At 41.2% G+C, this 11,022-nt stretch overlaps 2 protein-coding genes across 2 annotated transcripts in view; both read left to right on the top strand.

The window, feature by feature from the left end:
- Positions 1–7,175, top strand: part of LOC106522688 (uncharacterized) — a 38,031-nt gene extending 30,856 nt beyond the window's left edge. Inside the window, exons 23-26 of the mRNA XM_014015811.1 lie at positions 221–1,161; positions 1,448–1,631; positions 4,758–4,892; positions 5,822–7,175. Coding sequence (XP_013871265.1) covers positions 221–1,161; positions 1,448–1,631; positions 4,758–4,892; positions 5,822–6,534 — 1,973 coding nt within the window. The 3' untranslated portion in view covers positions 6,535–7,175. The remainder of the gene's footprint in view (positions 1–220; positions 1,162–1,447; positions 1,632–4,757; positions 4,893–5,821) is intronic.
- A 912-nt stretch (positions 7,176–8,087) lies between these two features.
- gaa2 (alpha glucosidase 2) overlaps positions 8,088–11,022 on the top strand; it is a 21,420-nt gene continuing 18,485 nt past the window's right edge. Inside the window, exons 1-5 of the mRNA XM_014015837.1 lie at positions 8,088–8,214; positions 8,724–8,829; positions 9,116–9,676; positions 10,243–10,388; positions 10,705–10,870. Coding sequence (XP_013871291.1) covers positions 8,174–8,214; positions 8,724–8,829; positions 9,116–9,676; positions 10,243–10,388; positions 10,705–10,870 — 1,020 coding nt within the window. The 5' untranslated portion in view covers positions 8,088–8,173. The remainder of the gene's footprint in view (positions 8,215–8,723; positions 8,830–9,115; positions 9,677–10,242; positions 10,389–10,704; positions 10,871–11,022) is intronic.

The following is an 11,022-nucleotide window of genomic DNA, read 5'->3' as shown; positions in this document are numbered from 1 at the left end:
TATATATATAATATGCATATGTATAGTGTAAAATGCCAGTTAAAGTAGGGAATTTATTTATAGAAATAATGAATAACAATTAAAACCAAAAACCCTGTGCATGTCCAACATATTCACACTGTCCCAGTTCAAAAGTTACTGCCCTCACTAATTTTTCCGAACCTGTTTTAGTTATCAAAAAAGAAAAAAAAACTAATTTCTTGTCTTTGTGTTCACACAGGAGTGAACGGTATCTCTGACATTGTACCAGCAGAAGCTCCCTCAAATAAATTGCATTGCAGTGAGAATGAAAGCCCACCCGTTGTTCACAGCTGCTCGGTGTGCGGTAAAGACTTCCCTTATGCCTCGAAACTTCAGCGGCACCTGCGCACTCACTCAGGAGAGAGGCCTTTCCCCTGCTCCATGTGTGAAAAGAGATTTCCGGAAAAGGGGCTCCTCATAATTCACCAGAGGGTTCACACCGGAGAAAAGCCGTTCCCGTGCACTTTCTGTGAGAAAAGATTTGCCAGTCAGGGGGAGCTCCGGCTGCACCGGCGAACACACACCGGCGAGAGACCCTACCACTGCTCCATCTGTCCGAAGAGCTTTTCTCGCCACTGGCACCTGAAGACGCACCTGGAGGCGATGCACTCTGAGATTGTGGCAGGTTTCACAAGGAAGAAGTTTCCTTGTTCCAACTGCAACAAGAGCTGTAACTCGGCGGCTGAGCTGCGGGACCATCAGAGGACTCACACTGGCGAGAGGCCCTTCCAGTGCTCGTTCTGTGACAAGCGCTTTGCCTTGTCGGGGACACTCGTGAGACACGAGCGTCTCCACACCGGTATCACGCCGTACCACTGCTCTGACTGTGGCAAGACGTTTGCGCAGCAGTGGACGTTGACCACGCACATGCGAACTCACAGGGGAGAAAAACCGTACAGTTGCACGCAGTGTGCAAAGTCGTTCGTTGCTCCGGGGGAACTTCGGAGGCACTCCAGGATACACACCGGGGAAAAGCCGTACACCTGCGCCGACTGCGGCAGGCACTTCTCGTTGGCAGGAACGCTCAGAAATCACAAGCGGTCGTGCACACAGAGCAAGAACGAGATTGTTACTGGTGTTGTATCAGCGACACAAGCTTCATCAGAGGATTCATCCCAGCAAGAAGAGACCAGCTGCAAAGTACAGACATTAAACCCTTCAACCCTGGTCTTCATGACCCATTGTCCTGCATGTTTTTAGCTGTTTCCCTGCTTCGACACAGCTGATTCAAATAATTAAATTACCCACTCAAAGCCTGTCAGTCACTCATTTATTTCAGTCAGGTGTGTTGAAGCAGAGAACTACCTAAAACATGCAGAACAGTGGGTCATGAGGAACAGGGTTGAAGACTTCTGCCTTTAAGCACAGCTTCAAATGAAAACTTTCCTTTTATATCAGCTTGGGTTGTTTTCTTTTAATGTGCCAGGTATCTGACAACCAGACATGTCCTAGTGCAGCTGAGCCCCTGTCCTCACAGGATCTAAACTGTGTCAAAGAAGATCAGCCCAAATTTCTACAGAGAGAACCAGTCAACCATACAGAGGACAGCGTTTCCATGTCCCACATCAATGTAATCGTAAAAGAGGAGGAGGAGGAGAAATTTTTATCTGGTAAGTAAAAACACTTTTCTGCTCTCCTGTGAATTAATAATTTGGACCTTTTTAAATATGGAGTTATGAGTGTTGTATGTTTCAGATAGCAAACCAACACACACACACGTACACATAGCTATCATTTTTGTTAAAATTTTTGTTCCTAAAATTAATGTTCAGTTTATATTTTTAAAAAGTTAGTTTTTAATATTTTTTTCTTTTACATCTTTTAAGCATCTGTGCTTTTTAAAAAAAATATATATATATTTTAATCACCTCACATCACAACAACCCCTTTCTTGTTTTCTTTTAGTCTTCGTTCACACTGCAGGTAAATGTGGCTCAAATACTGTTGTTTTTGGCTCTACGCCTCATATTAGAGGGACTCTGAATGCTAATGTCTCATTTCATCGGACTACTCGGGTAACGTCTCTGAGGTAGCAGTGAAAGGATTGGGTCGATCCAAGAATTGAAAACGTTACCTGATGGATGTTTCAAACGCAGAACTCTGCATGTTTTCAGCTACAGAACAAACGTCCAGCTGCTTCGTCCTTGTTCTTTTTACTTCACTTGTCCTGGATGACTGAAAATTTACAGCAACAGATGATGCTAAATTAGCGTTGGACCGTGTCAATAGTAACATGTTGGAATCAATAGTCTAGGTTTATTTTATCTTCTGCTCGAAGCTCCGCCCCAAAGATAAAATGCTGCGCCAGAGAATCCATCAAGAGTCAAGGGCTACGTTCACACTGCAGGCAAATCCGACCCAAATCCGATTTTTTTTGACCCATCTGACTCATATCCAATTTTTTTTGTGACAGTCTGAACGAGACAAATCCGATTTTTTCAAATCCGACCCAGGCCGTTTCAGTATGTGGTTTTAAATTGGATATACAGTATATCTGATGTTTTCAAAGTGACTGCAGTGTCAGTGAGGATGGGGTGAAGGATCATTAAGACACTAACSTGAAGTCTCGTTGTTTAAATCTGTAGCTCCGTGTGTTTACAGCTCCAAAACACAAGTCCAGTTGCTTCGTCTTTTTACTTTTCATTTTCCACGTAGATAGTATGATAATAACGATGTCCAGCCTGGGTCGCGGAGAGTATCGATCCCAAAGTTAGCTACTCGGTCGATACTTTTTTTTCCAGCTCGTAGTTTCGTTCAAAAAAAAAAGAGCTTCACTGGAGCATCCCGGTCAGAGGCAGGTTCAGATATAAATACTGAACTAAAGAAGCGTGTCAGATAATTATTTAATCTGCTCTGATTAAACAACAACTTCCGATTCTATGTGCAAAATGTAGCATCCATGCTAGCTCTGTAAACAAACAAGCCGGCTGATGAGACGTCACGTCTTTTACTGCGCATGCGTCACATCAGCGCTGTGKAGCGTTCACACAGGGGTCTGATGCAGGTCGAATTTAAAATGTAATGTGAACGTTCACACAAAAAGATCGGATTTTTTCAAAAAATCGGAACTGAGCATTAAGACCTGCAGTGTGAATGTAGCCAAGGTTAAATGTGAACGCTGGCTGGACCGAACGAGCATGTCGGATAATAGTTTATTCGCGTGTGATTGCACAGGAACTAAGGCTGCATGATATTAGAAAAACCTGCGAAGTGCGAAATTGGTGCTTAATATTGCGAGGATGATAGGATTAGCGATAAATGAACAAATGCCAAATACATAATTATGTAGTTTTTATGTCTTTCTGCTCTTGATTCAGAGCAAAAAAAAACCATAAAAAAATCATTTTCATTCTGAAATKATTTTTTTATGAAGGGATCCATCCAACTGGCCAAATATATTAAGAGCTCTATTTGATTGGTGAAATACTTCAAACTTCCATCTGAGTGACAAAACTCGAAAATGCAAACTTTGGAGCCAACCATTTATTGCAGTTTATGCAGTTGTTGCGATATGCATATTGCACAGGCTGCTATCGTGATGACGATGAATTTTCAATATATTGTGCAGCCGTAACAGGAACTTCAGAATCACACAAGCTAACGCATGTAACGTGTGGCTAATGGTGCGTTCACACCGAACGCGATTTCAGYGTCAAAATCGCAGCCAACGCTGAAGTTTGAAGCTTGTGCACTTTGAGGTCAGACGCAGGACAGCTGCGCTGCACGGCGACAGCCGCCCCGCCCCTCCCTCCTCTGTGGGGCTGTTTAATGTCGGACGAGGAAGTGGCTTTGCTTTATTTACAGAGAGCCAGAACGTGTCACGTTCATCAGATAATTAATTCATAATTAATTCACCAGATAATTCAGAGTAGAGGCTCACAGCTCGCTTTCAGGACTATTTTTTTCAGTCTGATGAGTCGCTGTCACGCATTGCTGCGGATCAGGACACGACTGCAGGCACTCATTTCAGCTAAAGAGCAGGAGCTCTGTCTGTTTCAGGTTAGTGGACATCATTCAGTAAACTGTCCCGTCGGGAAATATGTCACTACGTCACACAGTGGAGTCTCTCTGATTGGTTGACGCTGCGCGTCGAGCTGCAAAAGTTCAGATTTTCTAACTTCAGCGATTTGGACGATTTGGACGATCTGAGCGTTCGACGCTCAGATCGTCCAAATCGTTCAAATCGCGCTGCTCTAATCGCGCTTGAGGCGCCGCAGAACTTCCCGACGTTGCTTGAAGCGCGTCCACCATAGACTTTGTATGTAAACCTGCTGCTCCTGACGCTGAAATCGCGTTCGGTGTGAACGCACCATAATTCCTCAAACAAAGCCCGCTGCGTGTGACGGCTTCCTTTGCCCACAACGTGTTGCCTCTGAATGTCTGGAGGAGGTCACATTTTAATAATAATTGGAAACACCATGGAAAAAAAATATCTGAGCAAACAAAAATTTAATCTAAGACCTGCAGTGTGAATGTATTATTTCCCTACTTCCTGATTCACATCGCGCACCCCTCCAAAACCAGTGGCGCCTCCTAGGGGCCCCACAGTTTGAACACCCCTGGTCTAAAACAACCCAGACCTCAAACAAATTAAAACTGTTCAAGTGAATGTTGTATTTTAAACCGGTAAGATACATTCCACTTGTGTCTTCTCCACAGAAAGCCACTTGAAAAAATGAGAGCTATGTCTTTTATCGAGACTGTTTGCCATTTATGATGTGACGTTTTCTTCCTAGCAGAAGAAACTTCAGAGCAGAGATCTGCTGGTGAGGACTGTACCACACGAGAGGAAGCTGAAGAACAGCAGCAGGAAAGTAACACAGATATCAAGATTACAGTGAAGGAGGAAGAAGAGGAGGAAACTGTAAACGGTGAGAGAAATATCTCACAGCAGGTTCTAATGTGATTTCTTACTGTGTGTTACTGAATGTATTTACCACTGGTTATTAACTTAAATCAAATGTAATATTACTTTGGCCTAGATCAGGTGTCTGCAATCTTTACAATCAAAAGAGCCATTTCTGCTCTTTGACTCAATAATAAAATGTGTCTGGACCTGCAAAACATGCTGCAACTGTGATTATCAACTGGTGGCTCATGGGCCACTGGGGGCCTTTATGGCCTGTGTGGGTGACATTATAAAACTAAAAATATAGAGCAAAGTTTAGTGTTGTTATTTTTACACTTTAGTACAATAAAAGGAAAAATACCATATTTATGTAAACAAGAAAAATACTATATAGTTTATACTAAATTAAATAAAAATTACAACTGACTTGTGCAGACATACTGTATAATTATTTCTAATTCTTATCTTTGAGGCTGGAAGTTGGATTATTGAAGTTGCTAACAGGCTACTAGCATGATCTAATCAACATGCTTCACTTCTTGCATTAGCAGTATTGATCACATATTTGAAAACAAATTGACAGGAAAACTGCTCATTTAAAATTTAATTTCATGTTAGTTTTGGTCAAAGCTGCAAAGGGACCAAGAGCCACATGTGCCCCAGAACCTCATGTTGCAAACCCCTGGCCTAGATTGAGCAGTGTACTAAATAACTGGTTTGAATGGTTTTGAATTAGAAGTGAAAAAATACAGTAGTATTTTCTATATGTGTTACAAGTGATTTTATTGAGGTTGAAGTTTTAGAGTTTTTATTTCAATAGCTCAACCTAAATTTAATTAAGGTTTAAGTACAAGCTGAATGCTATTTCTTATTAAAGCAAGCAGTAGACTGCTATTGATTGTTCTAATTGTCTCACAAAAAACTTTTATTTTTGTATCTTTCCATTCACAGTGTCAGAACACGAGGCTGAACCAGCCACTGACAATGAAAAAGATGAACCTCAAGAATCAGCAGTTCAAAAGCAGCACAACGGCAATCGAGCAAAGAACTCTTATTGCTGTGGGCTCTGTGGAAGAGACTGCCACAAGATGTCAGCGCTTCAAATCCACATGCGAATTCACTCTGGTGAGAAACCATACCAGTGCACACTGTGTGGGAAACAGTTCACACAGAAAGGTCAACTCAAAGGTCATTATAAAGTCCACACGGGTGAAAAGCCGTTCTCCTGCCCRGACTGTGGCAAGAGCTTTGCCCACTCTGGCGCCATGAACAGACACAGACTCACACACACGGGGGAGAGACCTTATCACTGCTCCGTGTGCGACAGGAGCTTCAACCAGTCCGGCCGCTTGAGGGAGCACGAGAAAATTCACTTTGGTGAGAAATTTGACTGTCCCGAATGCGACAAAAGTTTCACTCGGTCTTCGAGCCTAAAGAATCACATCAGGCTTCACACCGGCGAGAGGCCTTACGGCTGCGACATCTGCGGGAGAGGCTTCAGTCGCTCGCAGAGCCTGAGGCTACACAGGCGAAAGCACGGGCAACTTAACGCGGACATGGAGTCTTCAGTCTCCGCGGAGAATGACGACTTCTCCCTGAGTGACAACAACTCTCCAATTAATATGTGCATTACGGACAAAAATGACTGTGACACATTTACATAACCAGAAAAGTGTCAGTTTAATACAAGATAAATTAAGGAATTGTTCTATAAATAGATTGTTAAACTTGTATGTGGTGCTTTATATCAAAAGCATTAAAGTATTTAACTTCCTGAAATGTTCAGAGTTGTTCATAAATTAAGAAGTAATTTCCTGGAACTAGCACTGTCAACATGATTGCAAAAAATGTTTCTGTATTAGAAAATCTGTAACATCCAGCGACGACGAGGGCATACTCTGATAAATCATTCTCATGTTAGATACGTTTCACTATTGCACTCATGTTTCAAGTATTATGGTAGTACAAATTAAGTCTGTAACTTTACTTTGTTGAAGCAGTATTTGTCATTGAACTGTGTATGTGGGCCTAAGAAATAATTGTTTTGTTATGGTGGCCGTTAAGCAGGTTTAACTATCCTGTAAGGCTGAAATTCATTCTGTGAGGAAACTACCAAGTGATAAAAAATACATTGTGACATGTGTCAAACACTATAGTAATGCCTTGATAACTTTTTTTTTTTACTTAAATTGTCTTTTAAGGTCGTGATCTAAAAAGGAAATAATTTAGAGCCATGTAGATGAGAAATATACCTGTATGAGATGTGTTATGAGGAACAATAAAAGTATTAAGCATTGTGTTCTGATTGTTGTGCTTACAGGAGTGAGGTTATTTCGCTAAACTCTGACTTTGTTATATTAGAAGTGAACTGATTTTCACTTTAGGAAGCTTTAGAAAAATAAGCTATGAGCAATTGTGGCAGCCAAATTTGACTATACTGTGACCGACCCAAATGAGCCAGAAACCTGTCGTGTATTGACTATTGGCCTAAATTAAATGTTAAGTTGCAAATCCAAATGCTGCATTTATTTTTGAAACAATATTTTTGATATGTAATGGTTTTTCTCTTTGGGCAGGAAAGCTGTGGAAGTCTGTTCACCATTTTGGTTAAAGAAAGAAATACTCTTAAGTCATAATTATGATATATTTATAGATCAACAGTTTATTTTATGTAATTGCAGGATGAACTGCATTGGTTGTGTAACTATTTTATGTACACCTTAAACGTGTGCATTCAGAATGAGACTTGCATCTCATTGAGTTTACCTGTAGCCATAAATAAATATGAAATAATATACTGTATATGAGATAGCAAAGTAATAATATTTCAGAGTTTGGCTTCTATAGATTACAAACAAAACATGTTATCGGGTTCTCACATAACTGCAGAACCACAAAAGGTTTTGACAGAGGCTCGGTTTCAAGCTTGAGCTCTGCGGGCCACCGTAGACGCAGTAAACTAGTTGTGTTTACCGACGGTGGTAATTTGTAATACAAAACACTTAATTCGTTAATGTTTATTAACCAGTAATCTCAGTCATAATATACATAAACTTAAATATGTTGACACGCATTCATGGCATCGCGTTTCACTTCTAGAAAAATAAGTTTGTTGGAAGCAATGACGTATTACGTGATATACCTCATTGGTTGAAGGGTCCATAAACAGAAATGATAGAAATTCCGAGGGACATTGAATGCGACATGTGAGTAAACACAAGATGCAGCGGATCGGTCGGGTTATCTGCGATAGAAAAGACCTCACTGCCCCAGTAGTTGTTTAAGAAGAACCGTTTTTCGTGTATGCTGTATTTCTTTCACTTTCAGTTTCAGACAGTTTCAAGGTAAGATGTTGAAATTGTCTCCCCTTACAGCTAAAGCAGTCACTTTACTTGAACTTTAGCTAAAGTTAGCTAACGCTAAGCTTATTCTGTAATAAAAATGCGTTTGTGTGTTTTCACGGACTCTTTTCACTGTAGTACTGACTGTGTATTACTACGTGCAGAAAGGCAGATAGGCTTACARTCTGGAATTAATTTAGTGTCTTCATCATGTTTGTTATTAGTCTTACAACTTAACGCACTGACAGTTCTGATTTTGTCCTTTTATCTGTTAATTTAACATTTGCAATGAATGTAAAAGAAAGATTATTATGTTAAGCTCTACAATAATCTATGATTCTTAAATCAAATATTTTATAATAACATTATAATTAGACATGTATGTTTTTAGTAAATTTATGCAATTGGATWGCATTAATCATAATGCAAACGCCAATAAAACCTTTGTCCTCATTTATGTAACATGTGACATTACTTTTCTTTTTCACTTCTGCTTTTTATCTGTTTGACAGACACATTAACACGATGGTGTCTTACAAAAAGCTGAACCCTGAAGATGTTCAGTTTTCCAGTACAGTTTTATCAGAAGAGTCTCGTCCGGCTCAAGAGGAGGTTGCAGTGAGTTCATATCAGGTTTCTTTTTACTGCTGCTCTATCTGTCTGAGGGAATAAGCAGAATAACTCAASTTCTTTTAGTCTACATGTGAGAGTTTGTCTAAAACCCACTGAAACAGTTTTATTAGGAAGAGATGATKAAGCTTTATTGAATAGGGAAAGCTTCCTCATTTGAAGCCATACTAGTCAGAACAGAGCTGATTTTTTAAAACTTGTAGAGTTGAAAGTCTTAAAGGTGGATTATGGATGTGTAGGTTTTGTTCAATTTGATTTAATGCCGTGTTTCCAGGTGCCAGAGCCAGAAAGCACCTCCTTGCTCCCACGTAGGCCATCGTGCTCCGTCACTACAGCTGTGGTGATAATCGGCTGCCTCCTGCTGATTCTTGGCGGAGGCTGGCTGGTGCACACCATATACTGGCTGCACAGTCCGTCCAGCCAGCCTCAACATAGACCTCCAGCTCCAGGGCAGGCACCGGACTCCAGATTATCAGTCGAAGTGAGAACCCCCGCTGCTGCTTCTCGCAGCGAGGCCTGCAGTTTAATCCCAGATGCGTGGAGGTTTGATTGCTACCCTGAAAGGGGTGTCGTTGTGACGCGCCAGTTGTGTGAGGCGAGAAACTGTTGCTTCATCCCGGCTTCCACTTCCTCTGCCGGCCGACCACGGAGAAATGGTATCCCCTGGTGTTTCTACCCTCTGGACTTCCCTTCCTACTCGCTGGCGTCACTAAATGACACTTCGACGGGCCTCAAGGGCACACTTGTGAAGGAGGTGAAGACTTACTACCCTGGAGACATCCTCGCTGTAGGTTTGGAGATACGACATGAGACAGACACAAGACTGCGTGTCAGGGTGAGTAGAGTATTCAGACATTTAAACCATTAAACTCCTAAGTGTGCCAAAATACCTTAGACCTCCAGATCACTTCAGATCAGCGTAAACTTTGTTCCCAGCTCTTGTTGCACAAACTGATGTAACAATGGGTATCAGTTGACTGCTCATCATCTTTATCACTCAAATCTTTACTTAATGATTTTTTTTTACCCAACAGAGGTTACTAAAACAGTTTACAGATCAAGCTGTGCTCTTGTTTTCTGTTTACGTCAACATTTTGTGGTTGGTTTTTAATTAAGTTAAATGGTTTTGAAAGCTTTTTCTTTGTTACTTTATTGATCAGATGTTTGCTTTTCCACTTCAAATACCAGCAAAGTCCAATCCTGGTACTTAAGGGCCACTATCCTGCATGTTTTTGTTGTTTCCCTTCTCCAACTCGGCTCATTCTGTGGCTGTTGTCATCAAGTTCTGCAGAAACTCATTGCTTGTTCACTCAACTGTGTTGAAGCAGAGAAACATCTAAAACACTGAACACAATGTTAATATCGTTCATTCTCCAGCATGTAATTTTGTTCTCAATATAGATAACGGATCCCTCGAGTCCACGTTTTGAGGTCCCGATCTCTGTCCCCACTGTGACAGAGAAGGCAAAGAACCCGGAGTACGTTGTAGAGTTTTCAAAGCAGCCGTTTGGTCTCATCGTGAGGAGGAGAGCTACAGGAGTCGTGCTGTGAGTTTGACTCCAATAAGAAACTTCTWATTCAGTGATGCTAAGCTCAGACTTTAGTTGTTGCAAGAGGAGGGCCTCAGAGTAAAAAAAAAGTTGGGTAGTACTATTTTAGCTAAAAATCCCCCCTTCCATCTTTTCTTAACCTCGTGACATTTTTAAAAAGATCAAAAACAGCCTGTAAGGTGACAATAATTTTTATTATTTTGAGTTTTTGGACTATGCAGCCAGATCCACTATGTACTAGAAGGTTTTTATTATTTTTGAATGACCTTTCAGTGTATAAATGATGCAGATTCTCTGCTCTGCTTGATTTTAGTCTGAACACCACGGTGGCTCCTCTCTTCTACGCGGATCAGTTCCTGCAGTTTTCCACCTCCCTGCCCACTCAGTTCATTTACGGCCTGGGTGAGCACCGTTCCACCTTTTTGCACGACTTCCACTGGAACACCCTCACCATGTGGGCCAGAGACGTCCCCCCTACGGTAATCACAGGCTTCGTTGTTCTCATTACATGTTTTGTCCTGTTGTAACATCAGTAAAAACACTGCAAAAACTGTCCATCTTACCAAGTTTTAAAATCTTATATCCAGCCAAAAAGTCTTTTTGATCTTGTTTTGAGACTGATTTACTAAAC

This window comes from Austrofundulus limnaeus, unplaced genomic scaffold, assembly GCF_001266775.1.
Source record: "Austrofundulus limnaeus strain Quisiro unplaced genomic scaffold, Austrofundulus_limnaeus-1.0 Scaffold135, whole genome shotgun sequence".
NCBI classification, from domain to species: Eukaryota; Metazoa; Chordata; class Actinopteri; order Cyprinodontiformes; family Rivulidae; genus Austrofundulus; species Austrofundulus limnaeus.
This window is presented reverse-complemented; position numbering and strand designations above follow the sequence as displayed.